The sequence below is a fragment of the Mus caroli genome, unplaced genomic scaffold (genome assembly GCF_978045245.1).
Source record: "Mus caroli unplaced genomic scaffold, Mus_caroli_1 scaffold_7, whole genome shotgun sequence".
Classification (NCBI taxonomy): domain Eukaryota; kingdom Metazoa; phylum Chordata; class Mammalia; order Rodentia; family Muridae; genus Mus; species Mus caroli.
This window is the reverse complement of record NW_028227262.1, coordinates 115,754,154-115,776,019: the sequence shown is the minus strand read 5'-3', so window position 1 is coordinate 115,776,019 and position 21,866 is coordinate 115,754,154. Positions and strand designations below refer to the sequence as shown.

The window sequence follows — 21,866 nt, the reverse complement described above, 5'->3', positions numbered from 1 at the left end:
CAAGACACTCTCTCTCTCTCTCTCTCTCTCTCTCTCTCTCTCTCTCTCTCTCTCTCTCTCTCTCTCTCTCTCTCTCTCGTGTATGTGTGTGTGTGTCTATGTGTGTGCATGTAGAAGGAGTTAAGCAGTCACAGAAAGGAGAGAAAGAGTTGTGTGTCAACGAAATGAAACTATACACCCACAGCATCGAGCTGTGAGAGGAAACACTAAAGCGTGGAAGGGCCACTCCACAGGATTACATTACTCATCAAGGCAGCCAAGGATTCCAGAAGGATGTGAATTGCTTTGGAGAGTAATGAACATGGCTGAAACATAGACGCTTAAGCAGGGTAGGATGGAACTGTGGCAACATCCAAGAGGTTAGGAGATTAGAAAGGGAAGAACGAGTAAATGAGTGTGGGTGAGACTGGGGACCCTGGAATGAGTGTGAGTGAGACTGGGGACCCTGGAACGAGTGTGAGTGAAACTGGGGACCCTGGATTGAGTGTGGATGAGACTGGGGACCCTGGACTAAGTGTGGGTGAGACAGGCCTCTGGAGTTCCTGTTTTAAAGTTAGGCAGTAAGGATGGTGAAAGTAGCAGGTGCATGGAGGTGCTCTGTGGAGGCTCTTCTGCCTTTTAGGTGGACTGGAGAGAGAGAAGGGGTGGGGGAAGATAGGGGAATGCTTCTTAGGGATGAGGTGGGAAAATGGAAAGGTAAGATCTGTGCAGCCAGGGCACTGCTGGCTGGTGGGGCCAGGAAAGGGTTTAGAAGAAACAAGGGTGAAAGCATATTTCTCTTTTCAACTATGGTAACTTTCTAAACATAGATTCAAGATCTCACACCCACCCATTGAATGTGATGTTATTTTTAACTCCTCATCTGGGCCTATTGAGATATTTTTGCATCCTCATTCTGTCATCAGAAATTCTAAGCTATCCTCAGAGTCTCATGCCTCTTGAGCTTGGTTTCTTTATAGGAAAGCATTCAGTGAACAGCTTAAGTTGAAAACGTAGGGGCTGCCTCTGTGCCAACCTTGCCAGGTGAGTGTGTGTGTTATGCAGTGTACCTAGCTGGGGGCCTGCCTGTGGCTCAGGAGCAGGCCCTCCAGCCAGTGTGAATGCCAGCTTTGTACCTCCTCTTTGCATGACCTCAGATAGCACACAGCCTCTCTGCCCTAACTTCCCTTTCCTAAAACAAAAACAAAAACAAAACAAAACAAAACAAAACAAAAGGCAGGGTGTGTAAGGTCTACACCAGTTTCTCACGGAATGAAATGCAACCTAGCTACTGGGCTGTAATACTGATGATAGCGGTGAGTCCCTCCTGGCCAATGACAGCCCTCATCTGTCAGCATCTGCTTTTTCAAAAACATTTTTCTTTCAGGTGTTTCTCACCCTGACCTTGTACTTTTAGGGTTTGTTTTTGTTTTGTTTTGTTTTGTTTTGTTTTGTTTTGTTTTGTTTTGTTTCAGTTTTAGTTGTAGAGTCAGGTGTGGAACTTACTGTGTAGCCTAGGAAGATCCTCCTGCTTCAGTCTTCAAAGTACTAGATTAAAGGCTTGTGTCACTGTGCACTGCAAAGCTTAAGCCTCTTGATGCTTTCAACACCTTCCAAAACCATGTATGCATAGCCAACGTGGATAGTATTCTGCTTGCCATCACAGACCTCTCACCTTTCACTTTTAAAGTCTGAATAAAGTCTCACGGAAGAAAAGAGTTTTGTAGATCCAGGAGCAAGTAGACAAGGATGTAAATTCGAAGTGTCTAGTAGACATTCACATGGGCACAGGAAGGTGGCAGTTGGTTATTCTCAGCAAAAGGAGAGAGCTCAGGCCTAGAGACAGACAGGTATGAGTAGTATTTGAAAGGAGAGAGCTGGGTGTGGTGGTGAACGCCTTTAATCCCAACACTTGGGAGGCAGAGGCAGGTGGATTTCTGAGTTCAAGGCCAGCCTGGTCTACAAAGTGAGATCCAGGACAGCCAGGGCTATACAGAGAAACCCTGTCTAGAAAATTTAAAAAAAAAAAATTTAAAAAAAAGAAAGAAAGAAAGGAGAGAGCTCAGGCCTAGAGATAGACTTATGAGTAGTATTTGAAGCTGCAGTACTTGGTGAAGCCTCCTTGAGAAAAGTATAGATAGCCATGGTACAGATGACAAAACTCTGAACCAAAGAAGTTTGCAAAATGAGGAGTAAGTGTCAAAGGGACTGAGAAGCAACAGGAAAATTTAAAAAACAAAAATGTAATGTGGAAACCAAGCCAAAGGATGCAAAGAGATGAACTGGGTGAAAGGTGTCTGCTGGGTCTGCTCCAAGCATGGACTAAGTGGTGTCTTTTAGACAATGGGGCATTGGGGTACAAACCAGAATGGCGTGTATGAGAAAGGAAAATATAGATAGAGAAATTATAAATATAAGCATTAATTTGAAGATAGTGCCACTATAGATGGCAACAGGAACATGGTAGTTGCTAGAGAACCGCCGTTACATGGAGGTTTGTTATACTTGGTGTGTTGTTTCCAAAGAAGAATACATACAGATCTATATGTGAAAACCATATGGTAGAGAGAGATGCTGACAGATGAGGGCTGTCGTGGACCAGAAGGGACTCACCGCCATCATCAGTATTGGTATATGAAACAAAGGGAGACTCTGAAGTTGTGTTGGGGAGGAGGTAGGTAAGGATGGGATCTTACACACAGGTAGAGTAGTTGGTTTTAGGGGGAAATGAGAATAGTTTGTTCATTGTAAATGCTTATGACTAGGAATTCAATTATTCCTCTGCATTTATATTTCGCAAGACACCTGTGTTTACCTTCTACTATTTATTATATGTATTAACTGTGTGGGATGGTATGCACATGTGCACATATTATGGTACCCATATCATTGCCAGACAACAACTTGTGGGATCAGTTCTTTCCTTCTACCCTGTGGACTCCCAATTTGGCTAGTTTTATGTCAAGCTAAAGTCATCTGAGGTAGGGAACCTCAATTAATAAAATGCTTCCATCAGAAGGGGATGTAGGCAAGCCTGTAGCACATTTCTTTAAGTTAGTAGTTGGCAGGGTATGGTGCCCACTATGGTGCCTCTCCTTGGCTGGTGGCCTTGCATTCTGTAATAAAGGAGGCTGAGCAAGCCAAGGGAAACAACCCAGTAAGTAACACTCCTCCATGGCCTCTGCATCAGCTTCTCCTCCAGGTTCCAGCCCTTTTTGAGTTCCTATCCTGACTTTCTTCAGTTATGATGTGGAAGTGTAAGCCAGATAAACCCTTTCCTCCCCAAATTGTTTTTTGGTCGTGGTGTTTCATAGCAGCAATAGGAGCCCTAACTAAAAGACATCAGATCATCAGGCTTGGCCGCACTTACCTACTAAGCCTATGTCCTGTTTCTTTTGGAACACAGCCATTGCTTTAGGTTCTTGATCTGTGACACTCTAAAAATGATCTTGATTCTTTTGTCTAAGACTGAACCCTGTGGAAACAAACACACACACACACAAACACACACGGGGGGTGGGGAGTGAGGGACAGAGAGAGACAGAGAAAGAGGCAGAGGCAAAGATGTCCACTTCTTGTTTCCCCAGATTATCCCATAAGCATGATGGTCTGGGATGATGTACACAGCTCCTGAATTATGGGTCTAATGTAAACTCATCTGTGATTGGGAAAAGCAAATCTGTAAACCTTTGAAGCCAACTAAGGAGAAAACCATCTTAATACTTGGTTTACATGGACATGTGTGTACATTCTCCACACACAACCCCAAGGAGCGTGTTTCTGTGACTTCATCAGGTTTCTCAGGTTTAGGGACCGTGTGTTTTCTTCTTGCGTGACTCTGAAGATGCAGTGTCCTTACTTCCTCTCTTCCAGTCTGTTGCCCTCCCCCGGATTGGCACCTGCTGAGGAGTAATTAGGGCAGTCCTAATTTGGACAACCAAATCCTGATTACAGTGAGAGGAAAAACAGGAAATGTTCTAGTTTTTCTGCCAGCAAATGACTGACTTAAATAGAAAGCCATGTACAATTCAAATGATCCAAAATGATATAACACTAGGGAGGGAAGGAGGGAGGAAGTAGGGAAACATTGCGGTCCGACTTCTCCCTCGTGATTCTCGGCAGATCTTGCATGGAAGCTGTCAAATCTGTGAGCTCACAATGCCCTCTGCTGAGAATCAGTCTCTCAGGAGAACCTGAGCAGAGCTGTGGGTTTAAAGATCTGAGGAAAGGTCAGGGACATCTCTCCTGTGAGAGCACAGTGCTCAAGAGAAAGGCCGCTCTGGAATGATGTCATAGCGCGTGATTGGGATACAGATGTTCCCTACAAGGGAAGTAAGAACTAGAAGTGTTTTCCTTAATTAGTCATACCCCTTGGAGCTTCAAGTAAACCCAGTTGTGAGTTCTGAAATGTACCATGTTCCTAATCAGGCAGTCTGTCTGTTCCTGTGCTACCTCTAAGCCAAATGCTTCTCTCCCCATGTTTGTCCTCTTTGCCCTGAGATTCAACCAGCAGTTCCATCTGTCCCCAAAGATTCATTTAAGGCTTAGAATTCACAGTTTTTGTGAAGTTTCTCACAAAAGACAGAGACTCACTCAGGGGTAACATCTTGCTGCCCCCCCCCCTTGGCATGTTTGGTGAATGAATGAGGAAGCCTTTGCTAAACTGAATGGGGAGAATTGCAGTAAAGCAGAAGGGTGAATGGATGCATGCGGGAAAGCGAGCAAATAGTAACAAGGACAGAATGTGGGCATAGGTAAGGAAGGGAAGTTTGGCACTTTCCCAGTTAGTGGCAAAGAGTACTATATGACTCCGATGGGGTGAGGTGGACAGCATGGTCCAAGTGCAGTTATAACACCCATTGTGTTAACTAGCAGAAATAAACATTCATGGATGCCTTCAGACTCAGGAAGTACTTCAGTGCCCCTGCATAGTCTGTAGGGTTAAGAACAGAGTTGAGTTTACCTTGAACATTTCCAACCTAATGAAATGTAAATGAAAAATAACCAACAACAAAAACAAAACAAAGTCATGAGCCAGAGGCACAGCAAAGGTCCACCCAGCTCTAACCCTCCTTGCCTGTGAAGACTCTCGCCCACCTGCTTGGCTCACGCAGCACTAGCACTCAGGGTTTTGGTTACTTTTCTGTTGCTATGACAAAGCTAGGCAGTGGTGGTGCACACCTTAATCCCAGCACTCAGGAGGCAGAGGCAGGAGGCGGATTTCAGAGTTCGAGGACAGCCAGGGCTACACAGAGAAACTCTGTCTCAAAAACAAACAAACAAACAAACAAACAAACAGAAAAAAAAAAACAAAAAAAGGGGAAGGGGCTTATAAAAGACAGCATTTAATTGTGCTTACAGTTTCAGAGCATTAGAGTCCATGATAGTAGATAGCTGGCATCTCACGTCCCAATCAGCAAGCAGGAGACAGAGAGGGCACACCAGGGATGGCATGAATCTTAAAACTACCGCCAGTAACATAGCTCTGCAACAAGGCCACACCTCTTGATCCTTTTCAAACACTTCCACCAATTGATGACAAAGCATTCAAACACAGGAGTCTACAGGGACCATTATCATTTAAACCATGACACACAGTTTTATTAACTATAATATATATACAAATGAAAGTTATAAAATTTGTAGTATCTGCTTCATAGAAAGGATGAGTCTTTTGGACTTTTTAATATGCTTCTGGAGTTATCCATCGGTGGCTTACATTACTGCGTGTATTATTTGATCATTTAGTGATATGTGTTTGTTTTTCTTTTCATAACCTTCTTCAACTGTACATTCACATTGAAGTTATTAGCAGAAATATTAAGGCATTAGGTTTCCCAAATTAGGTCGACTAAGCAACTGTACTTTTAAAAGTGGTTGTCATGTATGTTACTAGTTAGAACTCACTGTCTGAACTGTCAGCTTCTAGACGGAAGTTACTGTGACTTTTTGCACATAATTATCTCCAGGAGCTAGCACAACATATTCCATAGCCCGGGCACTCATGGTTATGGATCAGATGAGCCCCTTCACTTTACTTACCGTGCCAGCTGCTCTCTTAGCCTGCATCTTTTGACCCCTAACCGTTTGTCCTATAGATTTGGTGGGAAGCAGCAAACCTCATTTCTCTTGCCTAGCTCAGCCTACTATGATCAGATAGGAGCCTATTGCAGTAACCTTGATACACAGTAATAAGAACCTGGACTGAGTAGAAATAAATAAAGTGCATAGTCACAGTGCAGAGCACTTTATAAGTCATTAGCTTATCTAGTCACTCACAACGATTCTATTAAATTGGATTCTCCTCACCTTACCCATGAAAAAACAGAGGTTCAGAAAGGTTAATAACATGGCGAAGGGCACAGAATGTAGAAGTTGTAGTGCATGCATTAGAAGCTAACTCTGACTGACTCTTAAGTCCAAATAAGAAGCAATGGAATTTAAAAAGTAATGGGAAGCCTAGAAATGCTTCAGGTGGCTTAGAGGAACTACACTGTTCTAAGGAGTCTCCAGAAGACCATCAGCAGGCCTAGCTTAGATCTGTCCCGACAGTCAGCTGACCCAGGGCAGGTTCTCTAATGTCCATGCCTAGGTGTTCCATCTACCAAATCCATCGACCATGCAGAATTGTTGTGTTAATAATGAATGTGGCTGGAGAGATAACTTGGTGAGCAGAAATGTTTGATGTCCTAGAATAAAGACTTTCATGAAGACCTAAAACCCAAGTAAAAAGTCAGACATGACCACACATACATCTGCAACCCCAGTATTGGGGAAGACAGGAGCACAGACAGGAAGACCTCTAGGTCTTGCTAATGGCCTAGGCCCAGGTTCAATAAGAAACCTTGTCTAAGGAATTTGGTAAAAAGTGATAGAGCAGGTCTCCATGAGTGCACACATGGGCATGCACCCTCACAAGCAAAACTAATCATACATCACACTAAACACTACACACACACACACACCATACTCACACATACATACATACATACATACATACATACATACATACATATACCATATGTATACATACAAGCATATCACAGTCACACATGCATACTGCAGTCATGCATTCCACAGACATATACTACACTAACACATAAATGCATACACAGACCACACACAGACATGCATTCACATGCATACAAAAATACACATATATGTGTGTATAGTACATACACACAAGCATATACACCATATATATATACATATATATATATATACACACCACAGACACATCACACACATATATCATACATATACACACATTCACACTCACACATGTATACACATATACTATATTCACACACGTACATACATACACATATCATACCACACTCACACACATACCTACATACACACACAAGAAAAAAAAAGGTTTTGCATGTGTGTAGAGAACTTAGAACAGTGCCTATACTGTGATAACTACTGTGTTAGCACATTTGCTTATTGCTACATTCATTAGTAGCCTTGTTGATATTTGCTGATGTCACAGGAAAGGTATTTTTATGCTTTCTGTTGTATCTCTGGTGTTTATACCACAAATATATCATTCCATCATTAAATCAGTTACTTTATTTATTCAGCAGTTACTGAGGCCCTAGTACCAAAGCTAGGCAAGGACATCATATGATAAGAAAACTACAGGCCACCCTTTTTAAAAAAACAGATACAGGATTTCTCAGCAAAGTACTAGCAAATCAAATTCAGCAGCACATTAAAAGGACCACTCCCCATGATCGAGTGGGGTTTACTCCTGGGATGCAGAGCCGTATCAGTCAGCATCCACAAATCAGCAAATGTGATACATCACATTAACAGAGTGGGGGACAAAAGCCATGTGGCCATCTCATTAGATGCAAAGAAAATGTTTGACAAAATTCAGGTCCTTTCTTTTTGAAAATACAACAACAGTGCTGCAGAGGGAATACATCCTAACGCAGTTAAAGCCACATACAGTAAATCCACAGTTAACACTACACACAGTGGTGAAAATTAAAATCCTTTCCTCAAAGATCTGGGCAGGAGGAGAAGCTGGGCAAATAAGCAAATGAAAAAATAGGAATAAGTAAAATTGTTGCATTTTACTAATGACATGGTCAGTAACACTGACAGACAATAGAACCCGAAGAGCCTACCAATACAAACTACTAGGCCCACTAAGAGAATCCAGTAAGACTGCAGAGAACAGAAGTCAGTCACGCTTCCGTATGCTCAGAATGAACATAATGAAAGTAAGCGGGAGGACAGACCTTTTACAAAGACTACAAAGAACACTTAGGAATAAATGTAACCAAGGAGATGCAAAACCTACGAACTCAACAGAACAAATGTGATACTGTGAATGGGAGAAGCGGAAGAAGGCACAAGTGACTGGTGTAATAACCCATGTTGGCAGAAAGGATTCATTTTGTGAAAACAACAAGATGGCCATACTACCCAAAGGAACGTACAGACTTAGTGCAGTGCCTTTCAAAATCCAAGTATTGGTGTGTGTTCGCGTGCGTGTGTGCCCGTTGTATTGTTTGCTATATGTAAATTAGTGTATTAATTCATGCAGCAATACTCATAAATGTGGAATAGGATGTCCTTGTCTTCATCTGTATTCTCCACCTATTGCCTGGAGACAGGGTCTCTCATTGAACCTGAAGCTCACTATTTTGGCTTGCCTGGCTAGCCAGAAAGTTCCTGGAATCCACCTATTTCAGTCCCCCTATCTTGGTGCTTAGAGGTATACACAGCCGTATGTGAATACTATTATGTATCTTTGTATGTGTGTGTGTATATATATATATATATGTCCCAGTCCTTACTATATATTTTTGTAGAAATATTTTTTAAACCTCAAATTCATGTGGAATCACAAAAGTAAAACCAAAAATAGCCAAGACAGTCATGAGCTAAAAGAACAAAACTGGAAACATTGCTCTACCTGATTTCAATCTAAGCTACAAAGTGCTAGTAATTAAAACACCACAGTTCTGACATAAAAACAGACTCATTGACCAGAAGAATAGAATTGAGAGCCCAGAAATGCACTCATGCATACACAGTTCATTGAGTTTTGACAGAAGTGCCAAGAATTCATATTGGGAGAATACATCTACCTTCAGCAGTGGTGTAGGGGAAAGTGTACATAGCAGAGAAGGCGCGGTATCTCACACCATATACAAGAGTGACGTGCAGGTGGTTAAATCCTTCACGTGAGACACAACTACAAAGAGTACGTGCTACAATTTCATGGTGTAGCTATAACAAAGAGGTTTTTTTAGATTATATTTTAGATTTTCCTACTCCAAAGTAGGAGAAATGAAAGCAAAAAAAAAAAAAAAATAGACAAATGGGAACACATTTACAGAAAGCTCTGCACACTGAAATAAAGGAAAGAGGAGCCGACCTACACTTGGGAGAAAATATCTCCAAGTCATACATTTTATTACTAGCTGGTAGGAAACTGTGTAGGAAACTTAACTCCATAGTTTGTTTTGTTAAAAATCAAAAACAATAACTAAACAACAGATCATATTAACAGTAGATAAAGAGTGTGAGGGTATACTTTGAGTGTATATTTAGCTTGTTAAAGACCCTAGACTCAAATCCTATACCACTTACAACAAAACAAAACAAAATAAAAACTACTAAGAGGGCTGAATCAAAATTTTTCAAAAGATGTATAAATAGCCAACAGATCTTGTTAGAATCACTAATTATTTAATAAGTGCAAATTTAAAAATAATGGAACATCTCCACACAGTGATTATTAAGGCTGTTTGCAAAAAGACAGAAATTAGCTGCTAGTTTGTGTGTAGAAAGGAGAGGTCACCTATATCCTGTTGCTGAAAGTATAACTCGTATTGTCTTGTGGAAAAATCAAAATGGGGCAAATCAAAAACTACAAATAAAATTGTGTCTAGCAACCCCACTTCTGGGTGTTTACTTCCTAGTTAAAGTTAGTATGTCAAAAAGATGTCTGCAGTCCCTTGTTCACTACAACACTGTTTACATATCCAAGCATGGACTCAATCCAAGTGTCCATCAACAGATGAATAGAAAAGAAAATGTGCTGCATATCCATAAGGGGTTTCTATTGAGCGTTTTAAACAGAAATGTGTCACTTATGACAACATAGATGGAATAGACAAATACTATACTTAAGTACAGTAAGCCAGATGCAGAGACATTTCCTCACGTTTACAAGAAGAGAGGGGAATGGTGGTCACCAGGTGGTTGGTGGAGATGTTACAGTAATAATGGTAAAGGGTACAAAGCCTCCATTAGATGAAACGTACGGCTTCCCCACCCTTGTTGCAATGTATTGCACATTGTGGGGAATCTAGTAAATATAAAGACTAAGTCTCAAATGTTCTCCTCAGAAAAATGATGTGCCCTTGATGGTGGATATGTTAGTTTGTTTCATGCTATATTCATGAATCATAGTATCACTTAGTACTCTATGAGTGTTTACAATTATAGTTTGTCAATCAATAATATAAAAATTGTATATGGGTTTACTGAGGGCTAAACTTTAAGAAATTAATCTGTTAGGCAATCAAGGCTTTTTATTCTAATAGCAGGAGACAGATAATGATCATGTAACAAAGTAGAAAAGTGGATTTTGTTAATAGGAGGATCTGATTTTGAAAAACATGTTTTCTGGGTAAGGAGCAAGAAGACCTCAGTGGGTATGTGATGCTTGGACTCAATTGAGAAGGATGGGAGGGAGATGTGGAAAGAACATGCCAGGCAGAGACAGAGCCAGTATAAAGAAACAGTTTGGGGAGCAGGGGTTCTGAGCTTCTTTGGCTATGACCTGGACCAAGACCCTTGGGGGCGGAGATACAAAGGCACAGAGTCAATGACACAGAGTCAGGCAAGCAGCAAAACAGACTCATTTATTACAGAAACTGGGCAAACCTTTATACCCTGCTTCCAGCATCTCATTGGTATCTCAAGTAGCCAGATGTGGTGCTGTCTCTTTCTCATTGGCTCGCTGCATCACCTGATCCAGCATCAGTGGTCTCTAGCCATCCCGGCAGAATCTCGGTTGGCTGGGGAGGAAATATGAGTGGTACATGTGCCAGCATTGCAACTGAGCCTGCTTGGCTCAGTTCCTCCTACAGGCTTCTCTGGCTGCACAGTACAATGCTATAAGTACTTTAGAGCCTATTCTGGGCCCAGCTTCTGACTGAGCCTAATAGATATCCTTAAAAGTTTTCCAGGTATTTTAATGTATAACCAGGATTGATAAAGGATCTTAAACCAGAGGTTTGGATTTTACGAAGTGCAATAAGAAGACATGGAAAGTCTAAAAAGGGCTACCTAGTCTGTTTTTCTATAAACATATTAAGGATATTCAAACATAAAATGTACTTAAATTTGTTTGCCAAAGGAAAAAATCTGAACATTGACAGTTGGGGCACATTTCACATTAATTTTTGCCCTGCTGCCTATGATACAATGTAATTCTTTTTCTTAAAATGTCAGTTATGAACAGTATCATGCAATCTTGCCTATTTGAAGATTGTTATTAAATTATCTCCAAGAGTTACTACCTCTGCAGACACTCAGATCTGTTTCCATGGCCTGTATGCAATGCTGTCTTCTGGGAAGAAGTGTCCACCCTATGTTGGCTAGTTTTATGTCAACTTGACATAAGCTAGAGTTATCAGAGATGAGGGAGCCTCAATTGAGAAAATGCTTCCACATAAGATAACCTGTAGGCATTTTCTTAATCCATGAGTGATGGGGAGAGGGTCCAGAAAATTGTGGGTGGGGCCATCCTTTAGACAGTGACCCTGGGTTCTATAAGAAAGCAGGCTAAGCAAGCCATGGGGAGCAAGCCAGGAAGCACCCTTCCATGGCTTCTGCATCATCTCCTGTCTCAGGTTCCTGCCCTCACTCCTTTGGATAATGGACTATTCTATGAAACTGTAAGTGAAATAAACCCTTTTCTCTCCAAGTTGCTTTTGGCCATGGTGTTCCATCACAGCAATAGTAACCCTAACTGAGACACACTCTCCTATAAAGGCCCACATGGATTTCTGTCTTTTCCAAAGGATTGTGGTCCATCTTCTTCTTATTATTATTATCTTCCTTCTTTTCATCTTTCTCTTTTCCATCTACTTTTCTTCAGTTTCCTCCCTTGCTTTCACTTAATTGTATTTATTCTTTGATATTCGATATGTAATGTACACTCAACCTCCACCTTCTCCCATCCCTATCTACTCCCCAACACTCACGACCCAAAAGCCCTTGCTCACATCCATGTCTGTTGGTTTTGTTTGGTGGCCCACTAAGTTTAACCAGGCTTGTGCTACCATAGATTCGGAGCTATCCACTGGAGCATGGTGGGCTCTGCAGTGTGTGTTCACCTGCCGATAGTGACTTCCGCTCTCCCAGAACCTATCAAACACCAGTATTTTAGAGCTGTTTTTGCTTGGCTGTCTTCTGCCTCCCTCACTCTCATTATTACTTGTTTGTTGTGTGTTGTGCTTTAGTTTGGTGTGATGCACACTCAATCATTCCTAGCCTATAAACTGGATTCACGCGGCTCTCTCTGATCCAGCTTTGTCCTTGGTTCATTTGTCTAACTTGGCTTCCAGCTTTTGAAGTATCTGAAAGATTCAGTCTGGAAAGTAAGCACCCTGCCCTAGCTGTCACAGGACGGTTGAATCCAATTAGCCCCACCTGCCCCTGGTTGTTTACCTAAGGAAAGCCTCAGCACCCAGCTGTGTCTAGGGACTGTACACACGTGCACTTCCCAACTGTTCCAGTGAGGAAGCCAGTTGACATCAGCAGATGTTTTCTGAATGAAATCCACTCAGCCATGTCTTGAGGGCAGACTCTTCTCGTGGCAACCCATCACCTGTTTTAAGAGGCACGCCTATTTTCCTCTTCCCTCTGGGAAGGGTACAAATAGTTAAACAGATGGCTCTGTCTGTTGCCCATTGAGCTGTGAATTAATTGGTAGATTATGTTTCTGGCTGGAATGATTAACCCCATTCTCTTACAGAATTAATATTGGGGATGTTGGGGTCCTTTTTTTTGGAGGTATTTAGATATGTCCTGGAATTGTATAACCTACTTGATCTGTTTCATTACAAAATGAAAAATTAAAGACTGCCTTTGAATGAAAATTTTCCTTTAGGGTAATTATTTCCTACAGGAAGTCAGTATTTCAGGTTAGTGTATTGAGAATCGATTTTTGTCTTTATCTTTATTTCACTATAAATTAATATACTATCTATTGAGAGCAGTGTATATTAACAGTTTGATTAACTACCAGTTCCATTTCTTAATAAAATAAAATCAGGTAATAATATTATATTGAACTTTTTAAGCATAGTAGTGTTTTTAAGGGACCTAAGTAAATAGTCTGGGTACCTTTAACAGTGAACACCTTAGATAAGGTTTCTTTTGTTCCATGAAGTAAAATAGAATATTGTAGTCATACCCCTCCAAAATGTATAATACTATCTCACAAGTATGGATTCAGTCACTTTCCTGAACCCTGGGACAGGCTAGCTTTGACTCGAGATTTAAGAAGTAGAAAAATGAGTTTGGTTTGAGCTTTCTTTTTTTCTTTTCTTTTTTCTCTTCTTTTTTTTTTTTTTTTTTCTTTACCTTTCTAACTATGCAAAGCATCATTGACCTGTAACGGGGCTCTAACCCCTTCGGCCAAGGTTCCTTCTGTGTATGACATTGACATTTACTTTATATAATTTGCCCACATTACAAAATATTGTTCTTTAATTTTTTAGAAACCATTTAAAAGCAGCTAACTTTAGATGGCTTCTAGGACATAAAAAGACAAACTGGTGAGCAGGTGGGATCCACAGGCCATACTCTGCCAACCTCATTGTAGAGAATGAAATGCTAACTAACTACCTGCTAGGCAAGCCTTATAAGCAAAGGTTGTTCCTTTGTAACTTTTCACTGTGTGCTGTCATAGTCAACAAACTGCTCACATGGAAAGCAAGATCTTGAGGAAACTTTCCACACAAAAGACCACCTAGGAGCCGTGCAGGGCCAGGCTTGTCAACAATTGTTCCTTGCTTCACTTGTTATCTGTATGAGGACTTTTCCTCAGTTGAGTTTTTAGAGGGAAACAAGAGTGTTTGTTATTCAGGAATTGTGATCTGTAACGAATTTAGAGAGGCATAGAGTAATTCTGTGGTTTGGCCAAATAAAAACTGGTCTGAGTTGTTAAGTCAGGGGAAGGATGCCCACTGAAATGACCTCAGATTAGTGGGTAATATAGATTAGTGCGAGAAGGCTTACGTTTACTTCCTGTTCAGTTTCTTCATACCTTCCAGATACGAGGTTTCACGCTAAGTACTAAGAACAAAAACTGATAAGAAGTTTAACTGTGCTCAGAGCACCTATCTAGTTCGTGCTCCTCGTTTGTTTAAAAGAAAAAAGAAAACGAGGGAGGAAGGAAGGAGGGAGGGAGGAAGGAAGGAAGAAAAGAAGGGAGGAAAGAAAAAGAAAGGAAAGAAGGAAGGAAGGAAAGAAAGAAAGAAGAAAGAAAGAGAGAAAAGAAAAGAAAGACAGACAAAGGGAGGGAGATATGAAGGGAGAGAGGAAGGAAGAAGGAAGGAAGGAAGGAAGGAAAGAAAGAAAGAAAGAAAGAAAGAAAGAAAGAAAGAAAGAAAGAAAGAAAGAAAAAGAAAGGAAGGAAGAAAGAGGGGGAGAAAGGGAGAGAGAGAAAGAAAGAAAGAAAGAAAGAAAGAAAGAAAGAAAGAAAGAAAGGAAGGAAAGACAGACAAAGGGAGGGAGATATGAAGGGAGGGAGGAAGGAAGGAAAGAAAAAGAAAAGAAGAAAGGAAGGAAGAAAGGGGGGGAGAAAGGGAGAGAGAGAGAGAGAAAGAAAGAAAGAAAGAAAGAAAGAAAGAAAGAAAGAAAGAAAGAAAGAAAGAAAGAAAGAAAGAAAAAACAGACAGACAAAGGGAGGGAGATATGAAGGGAGGGAGGAAGGAAAGAAAAAGAAAGGAAGGAAGAAAGAGAGGGGAGAAAGGGGGAGAGAGAGAGAGAGAAAGACAAAGAGAGGGAGATACAAAGGGAGGGAGATATGGAAGGAAAGAGGGAGGGTAGGTAAAACAAACAAAACAGCAGTGAGAAGAGATCTTTATTCCCTGGCATATAGTTTAGATCAACTGAGAAATTTACATATTACATACTTCATGCTACTCCTTGACCCAGGTTCTGATTTGTGTAGTCTTAGGTGTGGCCTGTGCATCCAGCTTTTTATTTGTTTTGTTTTGTTTTGTTTAAGAGATCCCCTAAATGATTCTAGTGTCTAGTAAAAGCTGGAAATCTCTATCATAGGGAGAGTTGGGCATACACACACAAACACACACCATAAATAGCAAGGAAGGAACTAAAGTAACCTTTGATGAGTAAAAACATACAGGTAGGATGTGGAAGCAAGAAAAGACGAAAAACAACATATTCCACTGAGTGGAAAGAAAGAAACAAAGAGGGAGGAAAGAGCACGACTGCTTCTAGGTATAGTGGAGGAGAAAGTCTATTATAGATACGTGGGAGAGCATAGCCAGAAGCAGTGATGGGGGCATCTGCAGAGTCCAGAGTGGACATGACCAGACTGAGCTGTGCCTTGTGAGCAGAGATCAGGGAGACAAGGTAAGAGCAGGGAATCCAAGTGAAGCAGCCAGGAGGCCCAAAGATACAAAGAGAGCCAGTAACCGAAAGGACTGGATTATGTAGGGAAGGAAGAACAGCACAGAATGCTGGGCTAGAGAAGGTTAGGGTAGAGGTGGGGTGTGCCAGCCAGGAGGACCCTGTAACAAGGACTGAGGGATGCAGGGAGAACCTGGGAACCAGTGTCTGCTTTGGTGTAGTAAATGTGTACCTCAGCCATTTATTAGGTTTGAAGCCTAATATCCACTTTAAAATGTTAGAACTGTCCTTCTGGATAAAATATGCAGCTAACGTCCATAGGAAAATGACCTGGAATCATGACCAAATAGGGACAAAAGAGCCATTGCTGAACAAGTAGGTGTTCCCATACTGCTCTCTGGTTCTGTTCTGTAAACACAGGAGTCATTAAAGAGTTCTGAGGAAAGGATTCTTTCCTCATTGTATCCTAGTTTACAGAGATGACTTTTCTGGCATTATAAGCCCAACTGATGGTCTCAGAACTCCAGGCAAGAAGCCCAGGTACCAAGTCACTGCCAAGTCCACACGAGAAATGATTAGCTTAAATGCCAATTAATGGCAGTGAATCTGGAAAGGAAATGACTATTCAGAAGATCTTAAAGAGACAGGATTGACAGGATGTGGTCACTGTTGGTGATTAAGAAGACCATATTCACAATTGAATTATAGGATGGCTAGAATCAGGGATGCCAGGTGGCTAATGGGAAAGAGAGAAAGGGAAATGACTGAATTCCTTTTGCTTCATTTTACTTTGAAATGCTGGTGAAAGTGTCCACTAAGAGCTCTCTAGTTATTCTTTCAAACATTAAAACAAGAGTGAGAACTGATGCTCCCCTAGAGATGTGAGTGGAGGAGTCATCAGTCTGGCCAGAAGACCGGATTACCCAAGTGTGAAATGCACAGGCAAATGGGCCTCAGCTTGTAAGGTGTGGGCACAGGAGAGGAGCCGTCCAGGTGGGCTCCCAACTGGGTTTGGGCGACAAGAGTAGAACCAGGAGGACATGATGTAAAAAGAAAGAGCAGATGTAGAAAAGAAAAGGGAAATTAAATCTTACAAGCTTCAGAACAGTGAGAGAGCCTTAAGATGAAGACAGGCCCATAGAGCAGGTCAGCATCACTGGAACGCTGGCTTGAGGACCATTACTTCAGGTGGCTTAGGACTGACTAAATGTTAACTACCTGTCAGACATACATTGAGTAGATATAGGAAGCCATTTTCCTGCTCCTAACATATACAAAATGGGAGTGAGTTTTCTTTAGCTTTAAAAGTATTTCTAATTGGTAATCAAACTCAAAAAGAAGATAATTCTCTATATTCCCTGAATGAAGAAGTAATTAGCCAGGCGTGATGGCGCACACCTTTAATCCCAGCCCTTGGGAGGCAGAGGCAGGCGGATTTCTGAGTTCGAGGCCAGCCTGGTCTACAAAGTGAGTTCCAGGACAGCCAGGGCTATACAGAGAAACCCTGTCTTGAAAAACAAAAACAAAAACAAGAAGTAATTAAAACCACAAAAACAAGTAAAGACTGACACTGAAAGGACCCAGAAGGTGTCAGAACACAGGGAGAGGCAAAAAAGGAAGAGATGACACCAGCCTCTGCAACAAAAGGTGGAGGCGTCTTCTGTACATAAGTTACACAAGGGATGGTTCCATTCACGATTGCAACCAGGAAACTCGGACTCTCAGGGCCATCATTTGCTGGAATGTTTCTAAAGAAGATAGTAGAGCTTTAGAAGATAGTAATTCTGGGTCAGGGAAGAAAATTGTTTATGCATTATTTAGAAAACTAACAGAAACTAGGCAAATGTACTGTGGAGAGAAAGATGTGAAATACAAAAAGAAAAGGCAGGAGTAATGTAGGATTCTCAGGAGACTAAGTGGAGGGATGACTAGAAACAAATAGAGATGAATTTGAATAATATTCAAATATTATATATTATATGTTATACATTTGGATATACCTGCTGAAGAGATCATTTTTTAAGTGTGTAATATGTGCCCTATGTGCTCTGTCAGATATGTAGAGGTAAGCAACAAAGATCTACAAGATAAATGTTTTAAGTGGCCACTAAGGTAAGTCGGGAGACGGAGCTGAACAGAGACTCATTTTCAGATTGTCAGAGAATATTGAGGGCTTGTCTACGATGGAATGGTATAAGTCCGAGGTGGTATCATTACTATAAGATTTGCAAGTATAAGATTATAAAAGTCAGATTGAAGAAAAAAATGCAAGGAATATAGAAGCATCACGCATAAGGTCACACATGACAGTCGTGTGAAAGAAGAGGGAAGAAGACCCTGCTGCCCTCAGTTTATATCTCAGAACAGTTTCTCTCAGACAGTATTTGCTTAAAGCAAGCTAGAAAAATTCTTTCACCCATAGTTCTCCTATTCTAGCTTTTTAAAAAAGAACCAGGGCAGTATTGTTGCAATATGAAACCATGGTACCTGTGGTCAGGCTACAATGAGTGAAGATTTGTAGGCTTCATCTTTTCTTGTCTATGCATAGTGAACTATCTGTTGAGTCAAGGCACTTTTCTTATAAGTACCATTTATATTTATTTGAAAATGTATGGTGTAATTCTTAGCACATGAATATATCCTTGTCTGATATGAGAAGCCTCCAGAGACTGGAGACTTGGTCATCAGAAGAAGAAGGTCCAGTTCATTAACCTTCCATAAGTAAATGTCACTTCTGTCAGGAAATACTGCTGATGAGAATTTTTAGACCCTTAAAATCAGCTATGGTGGCAGAAATGTTGAGTAGAAAAATGGGCTTTTTAATTAAGCTGAAATTGAACATTTAAGGTGGCTTTTCAGGTACATCCTGGTAAGGGCAGCATTAATAGTGAATCCATGGGCCCTATTAAAGGACTAGAAGCCTGCCAACTCCAGGTCACTAGCCAAAGCCCAGAGGAGTTTGCTGTAATCAAAGGTTTTCCCTGACTGACATTTGGGATACAAGCTTTCTTTATGATCATGGTTAGCTTTGAATAGAGGAGTGTCCATCATACAAAAGCAATCTTCAAATAGAACTAATGGTAGCACAAACTAAAAAGGTCAGAGGACAGTCTATAGTAACATTTATGGTACCTTTTAGCTACCACTCTTGTGCCATTCAAATAGTATTTTAAAAATATTATTGTTCTACTTTTGCTGTTTGAACATTTCTTGAAAAGCTCAATCCAAACTTCTACACATTTGTGTTCACTATAAGCTATTAACAGTTATAAGGTGGACAATCAATATTATAAGTTTATGGTATAATGATAATATTGTGATAACCTAATCAGCTTATGTGTTCAACAAGTTGGAACTGAGAATAAAATCAGAGGTAGCGTTTCAGCCATGTGACCTATGAATACACATTGCGACTCCGATGAAGGTAGTGCACTGTGTTACGAGAGATGGGCATAATAACTTCTTATGCAGCAAAAGATGAAACCACTCACTGTATGAGATGCTAACATGTCCATTTCTTTGTGGTCGTTTTCAGGGCCATTGTCCAGTCAGAAGAGAAACTTGTCATCAGTGCATCTTGGGCAAAGGATGATGATATCAGCAGACTCTTGAAATCGCTGCCAAACTGGACTAACATGGCTCAGCCCAAACAGCTAAGGCCTAAGAGGGAGGAGGAAGAAGACTTCATAAGGTAAATGGCTACTTCCTAATCTCTGTCAGACAGAGGGAGGAAACCCCATATATTCAACAAAGCCTTTCTCAAATGCAATGTTGAATATAAAGATCAAAGGACAATATTTGTACTTGAAAAGTCCAACACACACACGCCCACCTCCTTTCCCATCCAAGTGTGCCTTGGGCTCAAAAGTAAACAAGAAAGGCTTGTGAATCCAATCTGAAGCATTGACAAGTTGGGGTAGAATGACTCAAATTATACCAGTACAATACAATCATTTGTTCATTCATTCATTCATTCATTCAGCAAAGCTGTACTGACCCCGTTCTTGACAAACCTATAGTAAGATAAAGGCCTGCTCAGAGTATGTCTGTGTCACAGCACTCCAAGCATGGTCTATAACTTCCACGTTCATTCACACAGACTCTATTGTCCCACTGTTTCCTGCTTGTTTTGAAAAAAGTAAGGTCTGTGCATTAACTTTATCACTCAGCATTTGGCTTTGTACAGCGTATTTATTTAAGCCATGGAATCTGATAAAGGTGCCTTTTTTTTTTTTTTACATTTGGCTTGTAACAGTAAACTATTTTCACTTGTGTTACTTTAGACCAGTAAAAAAAATCTATTTTATCACATTAAAATTAGGCTCATTCTTACTATCTTTTGTTCATTCAAGTGAAGAAATAGATGGTACAATAAAATAAGAGCACTTTTAAAAAGCAAAGACCAAGAGCTGGGTTAGTGAAACATGACTGAAATCCAGTACTCAGCAGATAGAGGAAGAGGTCAAGAATTCTTTACCTTTTAGTGCATAGTGAGTTCCATGCTTGTCTAACCGTATGACCCAGAGTCAAAAAGGAAAAAGAGAGAGGAGGAATTGAAGGAGGAGGAAAGGGGGGAAGAAGAAAGAAAGAAAAAGGAAGGGAGGGAGGGAGGGAGAGAGAGAGAGGAGAGAGAGAGAGAGGGGAGAGAGAGAGAGAGAGAGAGAGAGAGAGAGAGAGAGAGAGAGAGAGAGAGAGAGAGAGAGAGAGAGAGAAAGACCAAAAATAAGAATAAATAATTTTTAAGATAATGGCCATTGTCTTCACTTTCAACTTAAGATCAAACAATAGGCTCATCTCTGACAGAATGTAGATTGAAACTCTAGCTAATGTGGTGCTTAGAATGAGAATGTGCCCTAGGTACTCAGCTATTGGAATATGTGGTCCCCAGTTGGTGGCCTTGTTTTGGGGAGGTTTACAGCCTGGGAGCAGGCTTTAAGAGCTCACAGCCCTGCCCCACTTTCAGGTCCCTCTCTCTGCTTCATATGGTTCCCTACTGCCCTTCCCTCTAGATTCTCCCTCTAGCACCATAGCCAAAATAAACTGTTCCTTCCATGGATAGCTTTTAATCATGGTATTTTTTTAATCACAGAAAGTAACTCATACACATATTAAGTATTCACTATTCATAAAGTTGACTGTGTTCACATCCTACATGACTTATTTTCTCTGAAAGTAGATAAATTTTTCTTGATCTTAGCTCTTACATAGTTATAATTAAAAAGTTGTAGGACACTAAGTGTTGGGTGAGGTATTTGTACATGTCTATTTGGCATATGTTAGGACTTAAATTTCTGGGTAATAGTGTGTGCAAATTTCAGTTGTTCATTTTATCAGTTTTCTAAAGTATTCCTAAGGAGCTATGAACAATGGCCCAGCAATTAAGAACAGAAGCTGATCTTGCAGAGTACCTAAATTTTGTTCCTAGTACCCACTGCCTGTAACTCCAGTTCCAGAGGGTTTGACATCTTCTTCTGGCTTCTGCAGGCGGCTACATCCACATATAGCCACACACAGAATACACACATACACATAACTTAAAATATCTTTTAAAAAATATAAAAAGAAAGTAAGCCTGAAGTTCCATCCTCACAGTGGACTCTCAGAGTTCCTGTTGGCCTGTGTGACACTGAAGGCTGAATATCTTCCATCTGTCAATCAGCTGTTCCTGTATGTGTGCTGAGGTAAATTGCACTTAGTATGCATTTCCCTCAGATGATGCTGAGCAATTTCTTGTGCATTTTAATATATTTATTGGTCTTTATGCTTTTTTTCAAATCTGTTGCTAAATTTTAATTGTGTGTGTGTGTGTCTCAGGGTGGGTTTCCTAGTGATCTGTAGGAGTGTACCAGATTGTCACTCCTTTGTCATAGATAAACAGTTCTTCTCCCACTTGACAGGTTGCCCGTTTACTCATTCAGTGCCGCCTCTCATGGAAGAGATTGTCTATAATAATAAGTACAGTTTATTGTTTATTTTATGAGTAGGGCATGTGTGTAAGAACATGTGCTTAAGTCACATGTTCTTAAGTCACAAAAGTCACACAGGAATGTTCCTTGGAAACTTGGATGTAGTGGTTCCTCAGCATCTTTAAAAAAATTAATTTTTAATTTTATTCTCCTATAACCTAAACCTTCCTCCACTGAAATTATGTTCTCATGACTTTAGCAATGCAAAATATCCTCATATCTCCCACCACAAGAGAGGATGAATGATTGAAGGATTGATTAGAGCTTAAGTAGATATACTCA

General features: G+C 40.6%; 1 protein-coding gene across 1 annotated transcript in view; it reads left to right on the top strand.

Annotated features, from left to right (window-relative positions):
* Exoc4 (exocyst complex component 4) overlaps window positions 1-21,866 on the top strand; it is a 735,179-nt gene that overhangs the window by 575,594 nt on the left and 137,719 nt on the right. The window contains exon 13 of the mRNA XM_021164590.3: window positions 19,154-19,309. Coding sequence (XP_021020249.1) covers window positions 19,154-19,309 — 156 coding nt within the window. The remainder of the gene's footprint in view (window positions 1-19,153; window positions 19,310-21,866) is intronic.